The following is a 23786-nucleotide window of genomic DNA, read 5'->3' on the forward strand; positions in this document are numbered from 1 at the left end:
TACCACTCAATTTTACAAATAGAGAAATGAGGCTGAGAGAGATGAGTGTCAAAGGTGACCACTAAGCGTGAGATGCCCAGGGTAGGAACGCAGCACTATAAAACACGTGCATGCTCAAAGGAGACTTCCACTGACTTCAGCTGCAGCTGTGAATGTTTGGCATGTCCACAAACCAAGCTCTAGGGGCTCAAGCTGCAGAACCAGAAAATAAGGAAAACATGCCTAGAGGATGTCTTTAAAAAGTTTAGTTTAAGTGACAGACATACGGGTCTGTGGTGGGGAGAGGTTCACATTTTCCAAGGTGGGATTCAATTGCCTTAAACTTGGGACTCTCTTCTTCCTCTTGTGCTCCCCTAGCTTTCACTACACGCCTTCCAACTTTTGTAACAAAAGGAGCAGGGGTCCCACAGATAAGAGCCACCTTTACTGCAAAACCCTGATTCAACCCCTCAGCAGGTCCGTACAGTGCACTTAATATACGGCACTCTTTTCCTTTTTGAGGGAAAAAAGGTTTCACATGAAAAAACGTTAGGCTGTCCAACTCTCCAGGCATGCTAGTAATTGCACCGTCAGTGAAAGAGAGGAACAGAAACCACCGGTGTAGCAACTTTTTAATGTCTCTGTTCTGAGAGGCTGATCCTTTGTTCCTTTACATATAATAGACAAATCTGTCTGTCTGTCTATTCCTTGTGTGGATATTTCAGGAAAGGCCTGGAGTGTGGAGTGTTCTTCATATAGATCTCTCTGTTTTCTATCGGTGGCCAGAAAATTGATTTCCTTGCCTCTTTATGTATTCTGATCCCCTCGTGGGGGCCATTTCTAATTTGAAGACTCTTTCCTTGTGCCTCAAACAGCAATACCCATGGTGTGCAACATATTCTCTGAAATGTGCTCCCTAACCATCAGGCCGGAGTGCTGATTGCTCATTCCTTCTAGTCTATTTTCAACACCGTGAGATAAGTCAGAAAACCAGAATAAATGTGCAGAAATGTGTGAAATCTGTCTGAAGGTCAAAAAGAGAAAAGGGTTTTGGGCAGGAAGTCCTGCATTTTCTGACAAGCTTTGAATTCCTTCTAGTAAAGCCCTGGAATTCCAGCTCCCAATGTATTGGGATAAAATATAATGTAAGGGAAAAAATAATATCCAATGCTTATAGCAGCAGGAATACTTAGCATAGTTCCCATGTGACCAGTGCTTCAAAAAGAGCCTAACCAGCATTTTGAACTCTGAACTCTCAGGAATTCTCTCAAACTAGGATATTTCTCTCAGTGGACAGAAAAACAAAAGTGTTGTGCTCCCTCCTCAGAGCTGAGACTTTCAGGGGGAAAAAAAGAGCAAACATAGTGCTATTTGGCTTACACTGAAAATGTAGCAATTGTGTAGGATTTTACAGTACACGTGCAAGTGTGCCTAATAAGTACACATATGAATATCTTTATTCATGGATAAGGGGCAAGATAAGCCATAGAAGAGCATACATACTGTCCCCCCAGTGCAGTTCATACCTGAGCTTTAAAACTCTGCAGTCCCCTCTCTGTAAGACAGGAACTCAGATGCTTTGTCCTAATCAGTCTATGGGCTTCTTGTCTCAGGTTGGCAACAAGGCTGTTGATTTAGTCCTTATGTGGATACCCGTCTCCTGTCAATTGGACTGAGATATCTACTCACAATTTATTTTGGACATTGAATTGACATCAGAATGACATGATGTCTACTAGGGACTTTGCTATTGCTATTGATTTTATTTGGAAGGAGCTTTGATGCTGCAATGACAGGCGTCAGTACAAGCCCTCCTTGATGGATCTGAGGTGTCACTACACACTTTGGACTGGATTTGAACTGACAATCAAGAGACGAAAGGCTCCATCTCCCACTTCTGAGCCCTGGGAGCATCTGAATAGCTTGACAGAAGGATAAAGACACCAGATTTTCAAGCTGATTATACCATGGAAACTGTCACCATAATACCAACACTACTACGTATTCAAAGGTAGATTAATTCTTGTTTAAAAGATAAAATTTAAAAAGCCTGAAGGGTGTGTAGGGGAAATAGGATTAAGAAAGAAGCTATTAGTACAGGTGGAAGGTGTTCTTCTCACTGGATTTTTGAGGTTATTGTGTATTAAAGGGGTTGGTTTAGATCAGGAGCTGAACCCAAAGGAAGTTCACAGAACAAAGATATCATAGTCCTGAGCGAACTTCGCATGCAACCCGTTTGCTAAAGACACTTCAGCCAAGCAACACTGTACATTTCCATTGCTCTCTCTAGGAATGTCAAGTAACAGTCTCAGTCCCCATGTCACAATTCAGCACTGGGATATGACATCCTCAAGAAAATGAAGCTGGAAAATTTTTAAACCCTTCTGCATGCCTTAAAATAAAGTGTTTTGTGAAGCAGTTGTACATAAGCAGCTTCTCATAACAAGCACTTCCCTGCACTCCTTACCCTAGAACAGCTTCCTTGCAAGCAGAGGGTTGCTCTAACCACATCTGCCGTCTGTACATCATATTCTAAGGAATTTTCTTTCTGTTTCTTATTAAGTTTCAGATTTTCTGGGGTCCCAGTTCAATTCAGGTGGGTCCCTCTGTAATTTCTGTAGCTGTTTAGAATGGAAGGAGTTACATTTTTAGGATGTTCAGAGTTGTCTATATTAGAAGAACGTATACTTACAAGCTCTTATTCCTTTTTTATAATTCTTATCTCTCCCCTTGCCCCACATTTGTCCTTGATTTTAGAAACCTGGCCTCCCAGTGACACTTCTGAACTCTATTATTTTTTTTCTAGATGACATTTTACTTACCTGGTTTTGACAGCTCTTCTATGGTCTCTTCTTCCTTGCTGGGGCTCCTTTCTTACTTAACTTGGCCTTTTGGTTCTTCTTTTCAGCGGCTTGTATTTTACTCTTTTAGTCTGTCTCTCTATCCCCCCACTCTTTTTCCCTGTCTTCTACCACTTTCTCTCTGCCTTTCCCCCCTCTTCTCCACCTACTTCCTTTCTGTGGCTCTCCCTCTCCCTCTTTTTTTTCTGTCTCCTCCCCACCCACCCCCACCTTCTTTTTCTTTTCATGTCATCCCCAGTGTCTCTCTCATGCCTAGTTACCCATCTTTCTCTCTTTTTAGTTAATAATTCTGTTTGTTTTCTCCCTTCCTGGTGCCTACCTATATTTCCTCTTCCCCTTTGCAGGGGGATGGCACTGATTGCTAGCCTCACTTTGCCCTTTTCAATTGCCAATAAGCATGTTTCACACACTGTCTCCTTAAGACAACAAGCCATGTTTTGAGCCTTTCTCTAAATGAAAAATGCTTAGGCTAGCCCTTCGCTTATCCTAACCAGGGACAAGGGAATTTTCTCCACATGGAGCACAAACCAAAGAGAAGCCTGGGTGGTGTTTTAAAAGGCCAACCAATCAAAGCAGAGTTTATGCCATCCAGGGGTCTTTTATTTTGCCAAGAATCTCTTGTACAAAAAAATATGAAGTAAACATTCTAAATATAAATATATATGTGGCTCCAAATATTAAAATTAACCCCAAATGTAGCACATACTATTTGGAACAGAAGAACAGGCATAACAGATCAGATTCAGAGTCTATTTGCTCCAGAATCCTATCTCAGAGAGTGACCATTACCCAATGTTTCCGAGAAAGGTGGGAGAAACCCCCTTATGGAAAAAATATGCCTATATTTGGAGGTATCCAAAGCTCTAAAGCATGAAGAACTATGCCCTTTCTGAGAATGTTTAAGTCTTATCTCATGTCAGATGTTCTCATTATCAACATCCACATCAAATCTTATTTTTCATTCCTATGATGTTCTTGGCCTCAGCGATGAGAATGAGAATTCAGATTGCAGTCCATTGGGCCCAAACCTGATGTCAGAAAGCAAATCCAATAAGAAGTGTGATCTGAGATTGATAAAAGCAAACCCTCCTCTAGAGACCTTTTATACCATGCATTCTGTGTGCTCTCCTGTGTTCCTGCACTCCAGTGATCCTGCTTGTAGCCATAGTTCATTCCCATCCAAAATGAACATTTGCTGCAAACCCTACATCAAGGGGCAAAGGGGCTCATGTAAATTGAGCACAGGGCCAAGAACAAAAGACTAATTTCTGCTCTGATACTGATGTGCTGCATCTCCTTGGTCAGCAAACCTTTGGCTTATTTTTCCAGGAAAGATAGTGTGCAGTGAGGTATGGTGTGTTGTTTCACACCAATTTTCCATGTGGACAGTGTTTAGTGGCACTAAGAGAACCTTTATGTATACCTCACTCCTCTTTGAAAGTGGAGTAACCTACCTTTCACTTAAGTGTGCACTAAATGTGTCCACCTGGGGATTGGTAGAGTATGGCTAATGACCTGTACTTTTACAGGTATTCCTAGGTATTTTGTGTCAATTTTGCTGGATAGACAAGCCCTTTGCCATTTTGCCCTTCATTTTCTTCTTTGCAGAAAAATCCCATGTAATGTAATATTATACAATATATAAAAGTTGCTTGAACCATTCTATGGGGCTTAATAGACAGTTATGTACCTGCTATGGAATTCTATTCTACAGGTTAAAAAACATCAAAGAAAGAAAGTACAAAGAGCCATTCCCCGTTAAATTATTTAGGGTTTTTTGGGAGTTATTTCCCTAGATCCTTATTTTTGTAGTTTTTTGCTTTTATCCTCATGAAATACCATAGGATTTTTTCATAATGGCTTATCTGTAAACGCATGATATGGCCTGACCTGACAAAGATGGTTTTAGAATTGGTTAGTTAATGCTTGTAAAGTGATTTCCATTTGCTATTTAGGTGTGAAGTGCTGCTGTTATATGTGTGGTCTGCCTGAAATATAATATACCCTCTTTGCCTCTGTTGGCTCCTTGCTGTTCAGTCAGCTGTGATCCCCTTTTCCTTGGTTATTTCTTTACTTTTTCTTACTCTAACTCTGTTTCAGGGCGATGCCTTATTGTTCCTTTGGAGATTACCTGTAATCCTGGATAAGATCTGGTTCTCTTGAATGAACACTGAGGCTTTTTCTAATATACATACATATCATATATACTAAGGGACTGATCCTGTCCTATTCCGATTCCTCAGTTGCTTTACTGTATCCGTTAGAATGAACTGGCCAGAGGGAAAACAACAATGGGTAGCCCTGAAAGAAGTAGCATTGGGCTGGAGGGAAGCTATCACTGAAGTTGTTCAAAGGTCAGTTTTGGGGCTACTCTTGCTTGATGCTTTTCATTAACGACTTTGTAAAAATGCCCATAATGTCTGTCCCTGGCCACAATGCGGAGAGTGTAATGATGAAATTTGCTGAGGAAGTATTGTCTATGCAGAAGATACCAGCTCATAACGACTGAGCTACACATGCAATACAGCAGTGAATAAGGCAAATGCAGTCCAAGGAGACAGTAGAGAGAGGGAATTTTTAATGCCTCTGTACAAGGCACTGGTGAAAACCTATCACTAGCAGGGTCTACAGTTCAGGTCCCCTTGCTCCAGGAAGATGAATTAAAAGTGGAACAGGTATGGAGAAGGTATGGATCACTACTACAGTGATCAAGAATATGAGAAGCCCGTTGTATGAGGAGACAAAGGATAGGTGTAACTGAGTCAGAGGAGTGACTGCAGTGCTGTGCAGGGGCACCCAGGCTAGTTTTTAACTATGTAGCTTATGTACAAGTAGCAGTTTAACCACAGTAACTAGGAATTCAGTGCAAGCTCATTTACTCTGCTTTTCAGGGACAAGAATGCACTAGGAGTACAGCAAGGGAATACACACCACAGTGAAGAAACACCATTTAATCTAAAGGACAATGTTGGCAATGAACAGACGAGTGTAAGCTGGTTATAAATACATTTAGACTAGAAATCAGGAGAAAGTTTCTAGGCATCTGAGTGAAGTTTGGATATAGCCTTCCAATAGGAGGTGTGGGGGCAGAATCCCATGACCCACCTTGTTTCCTTAATTCCTATCACTGCCCTATCCAAGCTGCCAAATCTCCCATGTAATGGCAGAGAGAAATTCTGAGTAGGTTATCAGCACAATGACATTTTAGAACCAATCCATACTTACTCTGTACCATCAAATTAAAATAAAATGATCTAAGCAATAAAAAATTGGTACCCTTAGAAAATTCTTGCAAATGCCCAGTGCAGGTAACAGCTTCCTGAGACTCATGTATTTGAAGGGGCTTCTTTGCATAAAGTAAATATTCCTGGAATGTTTTGCTCTACTGGGAAGGATGATTCATGCAGTGGTAAATGTTCTCTTGATACATTGGTGGCTTTGAAAGGTCATCCCAGAGGAAAGCACATGATTCCTTAAGCTTACTGCAGTTTTCTGGGAAGTCAGGGGGGTTGTTATGCCAAGGGACTGTGTCCCTTCTCTTTAGCTGTGATGAACTAGAACATTATAGAGAAAAGAATTCTACTATTCAGGCTAGAATCCCGGCTATTACTGCCATCATCACTCTAGGAACCTGCTCCTCAAAAGGCAGGAAACTATTGAAGAGGTGGCTAAACTCCTGCCAGTGCTACCTGAGCTATTAAACAGGTGAAAATATTTGTCTAAAATTCCCCATTGTAGACATTGCTTAGATTCTGGACCTCTGAGGAAGGTAATGTTGTGAGGACATCTTCATCCCCAAAGTCCAATTTCCAGGACTAGACTGGGTCCTTGGGTATAGGAACAGGGTGTTATGATAAATTCTTAGGAGTCAGGTGAGCTGTTTTATACACTGCTATGTATTTCATTTGTAGAAAAAATATGAAATGATTTAATTTTTACCCTAACCTCTGCCTATTCCAGAGTTTCACTTTAGCACAGGCTCATCAAAAAAGGTGAGACAGAAGAATATCATAGAATCATGGACTCCAGTGCCTGAAGAAGGGTGTTTGTGCCCAAAAGCTTGCAAAGAACACCTTTTCCAAGTATTTAGTTGGTCTAATAAAAGATATCACATTTACCCAAAGAACCTTGTCTGCCATTGAATCATGGAATCATAGAACGTTGGGGTTGGAAGGGACCTCAAGAGGTCATTTAGTCCACCCCGCCGCCACTCAAAGCAGGACCAGCCCCAACTAGATCATCTCAGCCACGGCTTTGTCCAGCCGGGTCTTAAAGGCCTCAAAAGATGAAGATTCCACCACCTCTCTGGGCAACCAGTTCTAGTGTTTTACTATCCTCCTAGTGAGAAAGCTTTTCCTAATATTTAACCTAAACTTCCCTTGCTGCAACTTGAAACCTCTACTCCCTGTTCTGTCACCTGCCACTACTGACAACAGTTTAGCCCCATCCTCTTTGAAACCATCCTTCAGGTAGTTGCAGGCGGCTATTAAATCCTCCCTCAGTCTTCTCTAGACTAAACCCAGTTCTTCTTAAAAGCCACAATTTCTCATTCAAATTCAGAAACTGTTTAATCAGTAGAAAATGAGGAGATAATTCATTCCTGTGATTCAGAAGTGAACATCTTCCCTGAAATACACAGTCAGCTTCCAGCCTGCTGTTAACCGTAACAATCTGCTGCACAGTCTCATCTAATCTTACTCATACTAGACCCACCTTTCACCCCCAGAGCACCTCTCAGCACATGGGAGTCTAATCTGTTGAGGAAGGTGAGTACCAGCCCTATTTCATAAAGCGGGGACTCAGTCAAGGGGAGGTTAAATGATTAGCCCAGGGCCTCAGCAAGCGCTCTGCAAAGTCAAGCGCTGAACCCAGGAAGCCTCACTGCCTACCCCCTGCTCTAGCACCAGACAGCTTTTCCTTTCTTATACATCTATGAACTTGTGTTAAATCGGTGACCATCTCACACACATACATAATCTCCATTTTTTAATGTAAGAAGAAAATAAAGTATAAACCATTACCTCTTTCTGCTGGTTCTGGACAGGTAGAGGGAGAAGCACAGAGTAAGGTGGGTGGAAGTGACTGAAACTTAACTTTGGCCCAAACTCTAAAGCATGCTGGAACCCACCTCTCTGCTGATGCTGAGCACCCAGGAGGGATCCTTGTCTGAGGGAAGACCCTTTAAACAGGATAGGCAGACCTCAGGTGGCTCCTGGCACTCAGCCTCTTGTAGTCTGACTGTAGCTGACTGGCTGGAGATTCCCTAAGCTTGAAGGCAAGAGGCTGGGGGATCCCAGCTCCTTTGCTGTGCCTGACATGCACTGGCAGCTGTCTGCCTACTATTCTTTTAAAGAGGCTTCATGGATTGGGATAAAAATGTGATCTTACGCAGGCTGCATTGTAAGCAGCAACTTGGCTCCAGTTCAGCTCTTTCTCTGGCTCCCAGCTACTCTATTTTTAATGAAGGAATTTGAGGCTATCAGAAAGGAAGTCAAATTGTTTTAGGAAAACAATAGCAAGGCAACTAAAAGTTTATTAGTTTCCTCCTGAGGGCCTGGGACCAACTTGTCAAACTTATTAAAATGATGGCAAGGCAATTTGTTTTAAAGGGCTAACTCCAAGACTCGCAACTTTATTTCTGTTTGTGCTGTTGTGAAACAAAGGGAGAAAGCCATAAAATAATGATTCAGGGGAGCAGATTTCTAGTCTGAGAAAAGTGCAAGTAGGATTTCCGAGTGGGCAACTCAGGGCACCTACTGTAGCAATGGCTACGGTGGGATTTTCATTATAAAAAGAATGCCTATCCGGAGATTTTATAACTGTCTTAGAAAAAGTCTCTTTCTGGTGGAAATTTTATTTAAAAGTTCAGAAGGAAGATTTCTTTGGTCATTTTGAGCCGTGCAAAGGATTAAAAAAATATACACCAGGCCAGTGACAGAGCTGGGAATTGAATCCAGGCCTCCTGATATGTGCTCTAGGGTTCTAGCCCCGGCCTATAAAAATATTCACATAACTTAGAGACAAATGCACCAATTTAATAGCCTTGTGAGTCCATTAAATCACTGGAGCCATGCTAGTGTACAACTGGTGTGGCAAGCCCAGGTACTGAACCTTTAAATGTAAGACATTCAGGCCGAGTAGGACTGTCATTTACAAAGAAAAAGAAGAAAAGAATAAAGCAGTCAAGCGATAAGCACTTACAAACTCTGTTTAACACAGGGCTGTATCACTTGTTTCTATTGCTATCTGCTTCCCTGGGGTATTCTCCTGTTCCTACTGAACACAGTGATGAAACTCACCTTCCACTTCAACGATGCAGGATTGATCTCCTGAAAGCCTCTTTCTGAAGGGTGCCGACCACACACAGCATCAAAATTCTCACATGCCAAAATTCTCTGAGCAGCTCAACAATCACTTGTAAAACAAGACACAAAAGAGGCCGCCACAAAAAGCCTCCTCCTCCTCTCCAGTTAGTGTGAAGGTGTTAAAAGCAGAGATTTAAAATATCACTATTCTCTGAAGCCTAGGACAATATTCAATCCTGAATCAGTAACAGCTTCAAGATCTTGTCCTTTATTTTGTAATCCAGCAAGGTTAGAATCGCTTGCTATGTTTTGTAGCGGAGCTGGGATTACATGATCTCTGGAAGATCCTCAAACTGGGACAGTCTGATATACAAAAGATATCTGATATACAAAAATATCTTGTGGATATTTCTTAGAAAATTTAACACTTGCGTCTTAACCATTTTGTCGCTCAAAGCTTCACCTGATGACTGAGACTCCAGTTCAGAACAGTGTCCCTGATCAGCAAAACCTTTTGGGCATAAACTGAACTTTCAGCACATGCTTCGTTTCCCTTGATTTTCTTGATCTTACTAATGTAAGTTTAAAGTTAAGCACCTCTTTAAGTGCTCTGCTGAATGTGACCGTAAGGCAGCCTGCTCTGTTGGCAGCATGTATGGCAGACATTAGCTATACAAAAACTGTTTCTAAAGGGCTTCTGTTCTAAAGTGTGCCCCAAGCAAAACACATGATGATGTGTGTTGATCTAAATGTTTTATTTGCACTTGTTTGGAATGGCTTATGTAATGTATTCATGGTTTTATGGCAAGTAATACTGTCATCCTAAGCTTATGACACTAGATCCTTTATATGAGCATCACACCAGCATCTAGTCTCTTAATAATCCCTTAGGCTCTAGGTCAGCCCAGACTTGGGCATGTGAGTAGCTTTATGTGATTCCTCTGACTTTGATGGGGCTACTCACGTGGGTAAAATTACTAATGTGCGCAAATGGCGGCCCATTTGTAGGTCAGTTGTGATGCAGGCAAACGTCTTCAGAGAAGGCAGGGTAGATTTGCCTCTTACAGACAAACCAAAGCAGATATAGACAGATAAGAAGAGCCACATGTAGGTCGAGAGAACATGGCTGGCTTCAGACGAGATTACTTGGAAACTACTGAGACAGCAGATGTTGTCAGATGATCAAATGTATTATGGCTCTTGGACCTGGAGAGCTGCCATCTGCAGGAGACTTCATGAGGCCACCTGCCTGCTCTCTGGTGAGGTACACAGATAGCTGCAGCGCTGCAGAACCACCTACTTTTAGAGCAGGAGCTTCTGTAGGAGAACGGTGCCAGAAGTAGGGCAACATTGCCAGTGCAGACAACTTCAGAAGGGAAGAGATGAATAGTCCAGATGGGGACTGCGAAGAAGGAAGACATACAGGCCTTGGAGGTACATTGCCTCATCCCAAAACATATTCTTTGCTGTATGGAAAGAGGACCTGTGGCCTGCTTCTCAGTACCTATGCTTGGGGATGGAGAATGGTGAAGACTGTGCTGTCTGCAGACTGAGAGCCCTGAAGCCTTGCCTAACAGGGAATGTCCAAGAAAAAAGAAAGTCTGAAGAAAAATATCCACACTGCTAAACTTACTTGAATGGCTGCAGTGCATTTAAATGCAGTTGTTCTGAATTACAGAGAGTTCCTCAGAAAGAGAGCCCATTGTTCAGAGCCTAACTGCTGTCTTCAGAGATTGGCTTGAGGCATTTTATGTCCCAGTGGGTAAAATTAGGAACTTGTTTAATTAATCACACAAATTAATGAGCAATATATCTTATTTTTCACTATCTCTTTTCGTGATTTTAGTGCTGATGACAGCTCTAGCGTCAAACGCCATCTTCTTGCAACAGAACAATTTATAGTAAGGGAAAGGGTGATGCTACCTTATCCTGTTCTGTGGGGTCAATGTGTCATAACCTTAAATGACTACCTCCAGGAATAAAATGGTGTTAATTCTTCACAACTGAATTTATCCTTGGCCTTGCAACTTCTCTCTGACATGTGGAGGATTTTTCTTGGTAATAGGTGTAGGAACTGGACCCAGGTTTCATTTTGTATGGGTCACTTGGGTTTTCAGATGAAGACTTTCAATTTCTGTTAACATGGAATGGTTTTAAGTACAGAGGTGAAGGCTTTACTCTTCCATTACCTGGTGTCTCTAGGGACACAAGGCTGTTGACCGGCTGCTTAGTTTAATCTCATCTAAGTGATAAGACAGTATGCTCTTGGGAATGACAAAGCATGTGATTACATCACTGAATGGCACAAGGACATCTCTGGCCAATAGCAACATAGAATGTTGCAGTTTCTTTTGGGAGGTCACGCACCTTTTTGAATGTGTGCACGCATGTGCATCTATATGTACACATGCACATGCACAGACATGCCCAGAGTATGTGGTCGCAGCTCCTTTAGTAGGCAAGTTTCAGCAGCTTACTCCACATTTTCAATAGCTGTTGCAATAGCCTAACTTCTACCACTTCTGCATCTCTTGGGTCACAGTCTGGTGTCTTCCAAAGGGATTTGGCACTCCAAAATCTGTAGAACTACCCTCTCAACCCTAGAAATGGTCCTTCCAGGTTAGACTGAAAGCAGTGGGACCATGTGAAGGGAGTCTGTACTCTTGCTGTTTGTACTGTACCTGCACTGTGAATCATGAGAGGACATCAGCATCCATACCTGTCAGCCTAGCACCTCCTATTTGCCCTAACAGCCACCAAGAAAAAAGGTAAAGCTTTGAAGAGGTTTGTATCCAGTTCCGTTTTTTGAATGAACCCAGGTTTGAGTCTGCACCTATTTTGTGTGAAATTCTTTACCCATCCTTACTTGTGTTCCTAGGCACCGTGTTTTTCAATAGAAAAAGGCATATTGCTGTTCATTTTTGATAGCACCCCAATCCAGCATTGCAAATAAGAACTTGCACTGTGCAAAGGAAACAGGTGTGGGAGCTGATCACATTCATGTATAAAGGGAAGGAAATGACTGCCATCATTTCTCAGCAGCAACCACCTGAGGCAATGTAAATAGCCACACTGAGAAACTACAAAGGAAGTCAGTTTAATTCTCCTTGGGTAAGGTCACCCTCCTAAAAGAGGGGTAATAGGTTGAGAAAGTCATTGAACAAATCAGCAATATATTGCCCACTGTATAACACAGGCACTTCCCAAGCTAGTCAATTGTTCATCATACTTTATTCATATTCTATCCAGTAGTCATTCATTTGTCATGATTTGTCTTACGCTTGAATCACAAGAGTTAAGAGTGCTACATAAATCCAGAACTTTATTCTCTCTGTTTCCTTTTTGCACTTTTGGTTGTTCTTTGCAAGGCATGATGCAGTGAAGATAAAGTGTAATCAAGTGATCTAGAACATCCCAGGATAAAACTTATAAAAATCTTATAAGCAGTACCCATATGTTCACACTGTGAGTTGCTGTTTTTTTCATGTCTCTCATCTTGACACCAGCTTATGACACCAAAGAGGGCAGATAGTGGTTCAGATCCTTTCTAGGTTAAATTTCACATATGGACTCCTACAGAAATGTGGTGCTAACACCTGGGGAGTTATTGATATCAGTTAGAGAGGGGGATGGAGGGGTTTTTTGAAGTTCTGAAGTTCAGAATTTGTATTAAAAAGAAGTTTTGTGGCTAAGAACTTTTCTTTGTCATTTTAGTGAAAATTTTCCATTTCAGCTTCAAATACACAATAAGACTCCTTAAGAGGGGCCTGTGGGAAAGTGTAAATTTACTGGAAAGAAATGTAAAGCAACAAAATTGTCAAAAAAAGCCCAAAAGGAGATGTCAGTTAAATGAGACATCAGAAGTGGTAAGGACAGCCTTAAATTCCGAGAAAAGCTGTTCCCCGGGCTTGATGGATGATTTGTGGCTCTGTCTGTGAGAAAGAGAGGGCACTAGCAGTACATGCTAATGTGATAGACTATTCTTGCATGTGATACCTATGTGGTTGACACTAGAATTTCACATAATTAGCCAGGGCCACCATGAAGGAAAAAACCAATCAGCTGGTTTTTCTCAGATCAAAAGGAACTGGAGACTTGTTCTGGAACAAGGTACTCAGTATGTGTGAATGCTGTCACCCAAGCAGGAATACCATGGGATGTGACTACGGAAAGAACAATGAAAAATATGAATAGAAATGGTTCAAAGCCAGGCAAAATTGTCCCAGATTGCTGAGTTTATGTAAAAATGTGAACTCCGTCCATTATCACAGGTCAAAGATTTCGGTTCCTATTGCATGGATGGTAACAGTTTAACAGAGCAGAAGAGAAAGCAACTTTGCAGTGTGCTGGGTGACATGATATAGCATCATTAAGTAAAATCTGGTAAAGGTTTTATAAATAACCTCATATTCATGTCATGATTCAGCATTTCTAGCATCAGTAGTTTTATGGTGGTAGTCAGTGAGATCTGCATTTTTAGGGGGAGGATAGATGCCTGCAGGCTGGGGCTTTCTGGGAAAATTTTTTTAAGGGTCCTGAAGTCTGTGGAAAGGGAAGTACTGAGATAATTTCTGGGGTCAGAAATTGGTATTTTCTGCAATTCCAAGACTTTTGGAAACCATGTTGAGATGTGGCTCAGAGGGTAGTTGTTATAGCTACCATTGCTGTAACTCAAACGATGAAAGATGGTGCCTTCACCAGGATCTCCAAGGGCGTCTTTACACGTGTCCCAGGGCTGAGGGTGGACTTTAACTAGAGCGGCTCCAAGAGCTGCTTTAAAGTGCCTGCACTGTCTCATGTATTCAGCATTCCGTGCTTCAGAGTGATGGGAGGGGTGCTTTAACTAAAGCTCATTTGAGAAGCTTTAGTTAAAGTGCTCTTGCTGCCATTTTGAAGCATGGGGACACTGAGTACATGAGATGCAGAGGCTGCTGGAGTGCACTAATTAGCATGCTTCATACTGTAATTACACTGTGTCGGAGATGTGTCCTTGGATGTCTACAGCGCATTGGAGAGGTGTCCAGCAGTCAGATGTTACAATGTGTATATAATCCCTGGAGCCTACAGGGCTGTCCACCCTATGAGGCCCTCATGAGTCATCTGTTCTTGCTTCTCCCCCACCAAAATTTGTGAGGTCTTTCTTCTCACTGCCGTCAAATGGTAAGTCTTTTCCCTTCCAGTCTAGGCTGCACAACTCTTCTTTCTTTGGGGGTCGGACTAGATGATCTGTCTAGGTCCCTTTTGACTCATTGATTCTATGATTGATTCTATGATTCAGTCTCCTTAGAACCTGGATGATTCTTCTCCCTTCTTCTCCTCCATCCAGGTCTTTGTGACCCTTCTCTCTGCCAGCAAATTTCCTTGGAGCTTAGTATAAGAAACACTTTTAAAGAGCTACATCATATACTAAGAAAATGCAGATGGCATTTTCCAGTATGAATCAGATTCCATCTCCAGTGCACAGGAGGTACTCTCATTTGAGACAGGTTTTAAATTGCAGTCAGGAAGAATAAACACCTGGGGCTACTAGTGGCCACTTTGGCTCTTGGTATTACTTAGAACAGCCTTCGGGCTATCCTAAATTCCGGCTGGCTCCAACAACCTCAAGGAGCTCTTCTGTTGCTAAAAGCTGCCAAATCACAGCAGTACTTTGCCCCTACTTTGAAATCCTTGGCACTTTTTTCTGATGCTGGGGCTAGGGCAGGATGAAGTAGACCTACATAGGCTAGCCCTACTGCCATAAAAGCATTCAGTGGGCTCCTTGGGTACTTGTTGAAGTTGGCTTCAAGGATTCTCAGCACTCTCAGTGAAGTGCAAAGCAGGTTTCACTGGGAAGTTGAAGGTTCAAGATTGGACCCCCCTACCATTTTCAGTGCTGGACTCCAAGATGAGACAGCGCTACAAAAAAAATGTCAGAAGAAATTGATAAGGTAAAGAAGAGAATGTCATCAGAAGCAGGTGGGGTAGACCAAAGGGTACTGAAGCAACTTCAGAATGAAGTGCCTGAACCAAACTATCCAATTTTTCATTAAAATTAGCTAATATACTGGAAGACCAGATGGTATACAACCAAGATGGGTGCATCCATTTTTTAAAAAGTCACAAGGGCTGTGACCACACATGTGGATGTTTGGCTCCCTGGGGAGAACTAGTAGTGGTGCACCATGTGCTGCTGCTAATCATCCCTAGGAAACACCTAGCCACATGTCCTCTGACATTTGGCAGGTTGCCCTGGGTGGGGTAGGGGAAGGCTGGGGCCAGCACTGTGCTGGCCCCAGCAGCCTTAGGTGGGGTCCTGGGGTCCTCCCAGGGCTGCAGCAGCAGTGATCCTGTCATGCAGAGCCTGGCCAACAGCTAGAGTGTGGCTCCAGCCGGTTAGGCTCTGGTGTTGAATGATGCACACTGCTCCCATGTGCGCTGCTTTGCATTTTTTTTGCAAAAAACCCCCAAAAACCTCTCCCCTGCATCATGCGGTGAGCCTTTGCAGCATGGAGAACAACTGAATGTGTAGTATGTAGCACCACAGCTCGTCTGGCCAGAGTAATCTTGGAATTACAGAGCAACTAGCCAAGACCTAATCCTATAATTGTAACATTTCTTGAAACAACAATTAAATACAGAGTTATTAAAACCCCTGTTGATCAAGATTTGGGGCAACAGTAGGAGGACCCACCTGCTCATGATCCCTGGTTCTAGTCTGGACCTTTGCTTCCCTGACCTTGTCTGTTCCTGATCCCCTGGGCTGTGATCCCTTAGGGTTGAGTCTTGACTGCCTACATCCCAGTCACACCCCTGATGTGGACCCTGTTCACTACTGAAGATACAATCCAGCAAAGAAGTAGGAAGTACAACATGCTGGAAGGAATACTTTGAAGTACTAATGCACTTTAGCTTCTAAAGTTATCTTCACCTGACATGAGAAAGTTCTAATAGGTATCATTACAGCCAGACAGCTTCCTGATAAAAGATATTCTATAGCTCACATACAAGCCATAGAATCAGTACCAAATCTATAGTGAAGTTGTTTGGTCTGTGCTATAAGAAGGCCAGACTATTTCTTATCTTATCTGAATCCATGAACAACTGCTCAGTGCACATTGGTACCCTGAAAAGCAAGGTCTGTTAGGAAGCATGAAGAATGAGAAAGGATGCTACTGAAAATGCTGGGAATAGCAAGAACAGGCCCTCAAACTGCATCCTGTTGTACTTGTATGTGTCTGCCTTTTTGGCCTCTGAAACTATGGATAAAGTGACAGAGTTGGGGAAATATGGCTGTCCCAAGGAATGAATGATAATATAAGGGAGCTGACATCATAATTAAGACTCACAGACTGGTGCAGATACTCTATAGGAACCAGATTTAGTGTGGTGTATATAGTAGTGGTAAAGGAAGAACATTTTTTGTATCCCAAGTAGAATGGATATTTGTCTGGGAGATTTTTCTGGGGCTGTTATCATTAATTTGCATGCTGTAGGATCAAACTGCCTTTGACCAAAAGTTCAAATAACTATTTATTTGGTTTTTTAGTTTCTGAAAACTGGAGAACCACATGTAGCTGAATCCTGACTGGGATTAAAAGAAGGCTCAGAGAGGAACCCTTGGATGAAATGAATGTAAAGCATGATAGGTCTCAGAAAAGGTTGGCTCATTCATTGTCTCTGTCTCATGTTTTACAACACCTTGCACAGAAAAGAGTAATGCATGATTACGGAGAATATTTTTAGATCCTGGAGAAATATTCTGGGAATGCTCAAAATATATCCTATGGTTGTGAGGTTGTATTCTGATAATGCATTCTGGATTTCCTAAAGTGAATTTGTGTGCTCAATTTTTTCTGGTCACTTACTATGGAATTTTTTTCTGTTTACTTTCTTAAAGTTAGAAAAGAACAAAGGACCTCAATATACAACCAAGTGGAAGTTTATGGGACTCTAATGGAAGTAGAGAAAAAGTAGTTGTATAAACATCATAACTAGCCACGTGAATCTACTCCCCAAGAGCAACCAGGGAGATTTTTGTTGCTCAAAATTCTGGCTGTCATACATGTGGCAGCTTTGCCCTCTACTAGATGAAATTACACCCATGGAAGTCTGTAAGACTCTCTTATACCAGTGGGTGGCCACTGATAAAGTGAACAGAAGTTTTATTTCTATTGTGAGCAAATGGTAGTTCTCTTCTAGCTCATTTGTCTGAGGTCTGTGTTTTAGTGAGAAGGTCATGTGCTCTAGCCCCTAACCTGCACACGGGCAGCTTATCTGGTGGCAATAATGTCTGAATGGATGTGACCAGGAAAGGAAGCATGCATCTCCAGAGTCCAGAGGAGAGCCACATGCATGATCAGAGGGCATGAGAACAGGCCTTATGAAGAGAGGCTGAGAGTCATGGGACTCTTCAGCCTGGAAAAGCGCAGGCTCAGGAGTGATCTGGTGGTAGCCTATAAGTATATAAGGGGTGAGCATCAGGATCTAGGGGAACATCTGTTCACCAGAGCGCCCCAAGGGATGACAAGGTCCAACAGTCACAAACTCCTCCAAGACTGTTTTAGGCTGGACATAAGGAAGAATTTCTTTACTGACCGGACCCCCAGGGCCTGGAATAGACTCCTTCCAGAAGTGGTGCAAGCACCTACTCTGGACTCTTTTAAGAAACATTTGGATGTTTATCTTGCTGGGATCCTTTGACCCCAGCTGACTTCCTGCCCATGGGGCAGGGGGCTGGACTCGATGATCTTCTGAGGTCCCTTCCAGCCCTAGTGTCTATGAATCTATGAAAAAAAATCTCTGGACTGCAGGCATTGCAGCTTGCGTAGAGATACCTGTGTTAGCTTTAAACTAGTTAGCTTGGGAACTACTAGTGTAATCATAACACCATGGAGCTTAACATGGGCTGAGATGCTCAGTAAATACTTGAGTGTTCAGCCTATGTTGATACTCTTTTGCCACTGCTAGCGGTATCTGAGCTGCATAGTTGAAGGCAAGCTCAGATGTTTTTACAGAAGCAGTCACAGCAGAAGTTGTGGTGCAGAGATACCCATATTTAGCTCTTCCTTCTGAAGAGAAGTTCAGATGTTATTAGTATATAGCAACTCTTCAGTTCTGAGCTCTTTTCTGGAAGATCATTAACCAAGTTTGCCTGACTGGTTGGAAGATGAAAACACAGCTCGTTTGGGGATGTTAGACAGCCGATGAACTAAATTGTGTAAAGTATGTAGGAGGTGTTTGTTTGGCATCAGATGTACATGCCATTCCCACAATGAGGCTGTCTGCTCCAATGACTCTCTCTCCTTATCAGTCCTATCGTTTTCTGTTCCCATGGGTACAGAGACCCTTACACTTGACATGGTGATGAAAGCACTTTTTAACACCAAAGCTGCTGTATTCCCACGCCTGGTGTTGTCATGAAGCAGGCCAGTGTTAAACAATAGTTGAGCAGTAAAGAATAGCCTCTCTAATCAATATCCTGCCTAGACACTGAGTCAGGTAGCAGCTTGGGCCTCTTTAAGGCTCTTGCATTGTTGCTGGTTTTTCATTTGATTGATGTTAATTTTTATCTTTAAGGCAAGAACACACACAGGAACCGTCTCTTTGCCTGTCCCCTCCCCCTATCACATTTTGGCTGTCTATATCTCTGCTCTAGTGTCTACCAGTGAAGGAAAGCTGTGGTTTGTTAGCCAGGGCTTTAAACTCAGTAGGATTTGCTACAGTTTGGACAAACTGGGGACTGGTTTGAAAGGGATTCCTCAGATGACATGAACCTACCAGACTTTGCTCTTTCTTTTCTTTCTTATGAACTTTTATGAAATCCTTGCCTCTTGTATCATTCCTTGACCATCCTGGCTACAACATCACTCTAACACTTTCTTATGACCTCATGGAGAGAAAAACCTAGTCCCCCACCCTCCTGTTTCCATGTGGGCTGATATAAAAGTGATTGGTCCTAAAATGGTCAGAGGGAAAGGCAGGAATGTGGATATGAAATCCTAGCAAATTTGTCCATGGAAGAATGTTTCCAGGAGACCTCGAGCCCCAGGAGGGCACTAGGACAACTTGGTTTCCAACAAACTTTTGGAGAACTGACAAAATTAATACTCAATTTAAGCAAACTAAGCAAGATACTTTGGCTTGGTTTCTTGGGTCTAGCTTAGCTGCAGTCAGTACTATAGCCAAAGGGGGAGGCTGCCAGCTTTACCCCATCTTTAAAGCTCCTCAGCCCTGAGGACTGGCCAGGTCTAATTTAGTCCTTGGTGCAATTGCACGTGTAAATGTGCAGTTTAGTAACTGCACATTTACACGTGCAATTGCTGCACCTGAGTAAACTCTAGAGCTTTATACAAAAGCCTGCACAAGGGAGTTGAAAACATCCACAGCAGGCTACCTGCTTCAGTGGAAGGAGCTCCAGGCATCTGGCTAATCCATGGCTCCTTTGTTTTGCTGAAAATTAATGGCGCATGTACACCTGTGCTTTAATGCACATTAACCTATTTTAATGCAAATTAAAGTATCACTTAAAAACTGTGCACTTTTGCTAAAGCACATTAAAATAGGATAACGTGCATTAAATATCACTTAACAACCGTGGGCATTTTTACACATGCATGCATTGCAGCGCTGGGTGCTTTGAAAATTGCCCGGTGCTGCGACTCATGCAGTTGTATAAGCAGAAAAATGCACGTCAGCACTGAGAAAATGGCTGTGGCACACTTTTGAAATAAAACAGCTCAGAAGTGCTTTAGTACACCACCACCATTTTTTGTGCTCTGAAGTGCATTTCGCCACTTGTACAACTACACGCAGCACAGTGCAGTTCACCTCAGCTTGTGTGTGGAACAGACTCAATTAATCAAATCTGGTCTGAAGCAATGGATCTCTGGCACATTGCTGCAAAAAAAGTATATGTATAAATGCCCCATGCTCTTTAGTTAATATGCATTAATGTAGACTAATGCCAATTTCCTAGTACACAATGGAGGTGCATCACAGTGGAGGTACTAGTGCACACTTTTCTAGTGCATCACAATGGAGGTACTAGATTCAATGCGCATTAAATAAAGCACATTAATGCATGTGTAGATGCACCCTTCAAGTCCATGTATAGGGAATTCTGGCCCTGAGGTAGGCAGAAACCCTTGGAGCTGAGAATTGGAATGCATTGTATGGACTGAGCTTGGGTATGTAGACGCAAGATAAAAACTGACCTAATCTTCACCCCCACCTGAATTTGAACTTTCTGAGATTTGACATAAATTAGATTCACTGCTTGTACTCATTTTGGGGGAAAATATTCAAGGCTTATGTTCTTTCTGGTCCTGTTTAGGGCTGGGAGCAGATAACCTCAGAGAGGCTACATTTGAGATGTGTCTATCTCAGACAAAACCAGGAAACAGTAGTGAAGCAGCCTGTTCCCAGAATAAAAAGCTAGAGTGAATTGAGAGGAATGTTTGGGATTCAGGGTACGTGTCCAAATCCAGCCAAAGCTCCAAACTCTCTTGAGGGTCACACAGAGCTATCACAGAGATAAATGAGAAGCTGACACCTGGAAAGGGGAGCACTTGGGCTAAAAGCTAGGGTGTAGGTGCTCAGCTACTGCATTGCTAGGCAGAATACAAAAATAGCTACAGGACTGGCAAACTGGGGAAGCTCAGAGTCCTATGGTTCTCAATTTTAACAAGAACTATTGCTGATTTGCCAGACTAATTACTTGGCTAGGGCAACCAGTGATGACCTGTCCTTGCCTTCCTTTGGAGCCACATAGCCCCTCCCTACGTTCACCTTCAACTTCCTGTGAGGCCTTTGTAATGTGTTTGCTTATGCACCCTCTTCTTATTCAGTTATACATTCTGGTCACATCTACACAGGATCCTAACTGCACAGTAGCCTAATAATACTGTGCAGTAGTGCATCACAGCAGAAACAGTGCTAATACGCTACTGTGTAGTATTATTTGGCTCAGTAGCATCATTAAAATGGTGTGCACTTGTGCTACTGCACAGCAATGACCATTACTGTACATTAATTTAGTACTTGATTATACAAGTACTAAATTCAATGCACAGTAACTATAATGCATTACTGAATGTGTAAATGTGCCCTCTGTATACCCCCACAGCCAACCTTGTGGCACTTTACTCCCTAGGGATACTCAGAAAGAAGGTCTTAGTGAGGACCCTAAGGATAGGGATGATATCTAGTTAGTATTGCAGAGGCAAAAGCATGGCAATGTAGAAGCTTGCCTGTGCATGTGGCCCACTGCTGCTAGCCATGTTTTGAACACCATTCTGCAGGAGTAGCCAGGGAAGCATGAAAAACATTCTACCAAACAAATGCCCTATTCATGATCCCCTTCCCTCCCCCGTCCAAGCTCTTTGATTGGCCAGTTCTAACATCAAAGATGGGAGGAAATTAGCATGGCAAAGGCCTGTTTCAAGGAACATAAATGGTAATTACTGGCTATGTAAAGGTATAAGTGAAGCTTTGTGGGTTGGCTGGGTTGGTTGTTTGGTCAGTGACAGGTCTCTGTTTCCTTAGCTGGTGCTTGTCAATGTATTTGGGTGGAGAGAGAGGGAGAAACAGGGAGAGGTTCATACAGGCACCTGTTAAAGGACAAAGGCGAGGTGGCTTGCAAATCCTTTATTTGCAGCCTGCTGAAGTCCTGCTCAGGAGGACACTAGCTGCATGCTAGCAGTACAACTGTAAAGGCTGTTGCAGTGGCCTCTGAGCCAGGGAGAGGGTGAAGAATAGACAGGTACAGTCTCACCAATCAGCCTTCTGCCTCTGATCCACCCATCTGCCATCTTCTGTGCCATGTTTAGCAGTCCCTCCGTGCCCTGAGGCCCCCTCCCCGCCCCCCCCCCCCCTTTTGGCTTGATGATATCTTTTTCATTTAAGGCTCCAGGAAAAATGGATGAAGTTGGCAGTGGACAAATGGGCAGGGATATGATCTGCATTTAGGACTAGTGCCTTTGCTATGTTTGGGAGAAAATAAATATGCATAAAAATTGTAGGCATTTCAGGTCATGCTCAGATGGCACCTGCACCACTTAAAGTAGCCTGGTATCTTTTATAACATTATTGCGCATGCTCCCTTTATAGTCTGACTAGGGGATTTGGGAAAAGCCACAGGCTGATGCTGCTCTTGGGTACTCCTAGAACAAAGTTGCATTATAGAGATTGCAAATTGTTGGTCTGTCTGAATGTCTCACTCTCTGTCATACACATACACATACACAGAGCCCAGTCCACACAGGGCTGTCAATGGGGTTTCCACCAGGGCGAAAAGTGGGAAGCCTCTTCCCAGGCTGAGCTAAGAGTAAGGGCAGCGCTAAGCTGCTGTCTGTACCTAGGTGGAAAAAAATTATCATTGAGCTCCCAAGGTTCAGTTTTATTAAAGCAGGGTAACAAATCTGTGGTCACATAGGTCTTTGCTGCTGCCACCATACAGCACACAGGCCATATAACCTGTTTGCTGACAGCAAGGATAGAGAGAGCCCAGATCTACCTGTTTCAAAAGCACAGAAATAATATTGGAATAAGAGGAGTCTACATTACCTGATGGAGCCTTTGAGATGCAGTGTCAATCCAGCAGGGGATGATGGTGAGACCCATGCAACTCTGGTAAGTTAATTACAAGAACTTTTATCAAGCTTCTCTGAACACTAGCTGGACATGGACCTCGATAGGCTGGGAAGGATTTTAAATATGAGTGTAGTCCTAGAATCACAAGGGATGAAGGAAGTACCCCAGAAGTGAGTCAATTAGTACTAATCTTTGTGAGTGGAATGAGAAGCATCCTATCTGAGGGGACACTCAGCTTCACACAGCTCCAGGTCACCTGGGACAGCTGTCACTGAGACACCCGGTCGGTCATTTGGATGGCAGTTTTTAGGAGTTAAAACAAAGGCAATGATGATCCTGTTTTGTCTGAGAAATTAAAAGTCTCCTTTCTACTTACCATAGAATGTGACCCCGCCAGGATCTCATCTCTCGGAGGCCTAGAGCAGAAGTTGTTGCTGTTGCTGCTGCTGCAGTCCTATTGGAAATGATCTGGCAAGAGTTGGGTTGCATACAGAAGGCTGAGCAGCAGCTGGCAGGAGCAGCACTGGACTGCACAGCATCAGGACACACATGACTGGTGGGGACGCGTGAGCACAACTGCAGTCCTTGTCAGAGGCACCTCGTTGACTTTTAACGCTTCCTTATCATCTCTGCAGTCACCTCATAGCGGTTCTGATAAAATACCATGCTAGGCATAATCTCCTGACCGAGCCTACTGAGAATGCTTCAGTGTACAAGAGACTGAACCAGCTCCAGACAGCCACCAGGATGGGACCCCGATCTACTCATGGTAACAAGGAAATAGCTATCACCTGGGTCAGTATTATGGCAGAAGAGCTTTCCAAATGCATGGAATACCGGATGGACTGGGTTGGTAATAAGACTGTAGAGAGGCCCAGGAGGCTGTGGTAAAGGTTCAGTGTTTGAGGGGAAGTTTGATGAGGTTGGGGTATACATTGCTTTCTGGTAGCCACTGAAGGTGGGAATGTAAGCTGTAGAGAGTCTTGAGATGTATTATTGATTAGAGCTGCAGGTAATAGGGAAGTGGAAGAAAATGTACAAATCTTTTCCTAGAACTTCTTATTTCTGT

General features: G+C 42.9%; 1 protein-coding gene across 4 annotated transcripts in view; it reads right to left on the reverse strand.

Annotated features, from left to right (window-relative positions):
* Positions 1-23169, reverse strand: part of GJA5 (gap junction protein alpha 5) — a 37470-nt gene extending 14301 nt beyond the window's left edge. Inside the window, exon 1 of one of the 4 annotated variants that reach the window (XM_090059520.1) lies at positions 23094-23169. In XM_090059520.1, the coding sequence (XP_089915646.1) occupies positions 23094-23096 (3 nt within the window). In that variant the 5' untranslated portion in view covers positions 23097-23169. Of the gene's footprint in view, positions 1-2801; positions 2921-7861; positions 8204-23093 lie in introns of those variants that run through there. The other 3 variants (XM_090059538.1, XM_090059529.1, XM_090059546.1) reach the window with 3 other exon arrangements.
* Between the last annotated feature and the right edge of the window lie 617 nt (positions 23170-23786).

Source organism: Crocodylus siamensis, chromosome 1 (assembly GCF_052110815.1).
Source record: "Crocodylus siamensis isolate JL-2025a chromosome 1, ASM5211081v1, whole genome shotgun sequence".
NCBI classification, from domain to species: domain Eukaryota; kingdom Metazoa; phylum Chordata; order Crocodylia; family Crocodylidae; genus Crocodylus; species Crocodylus siamensis.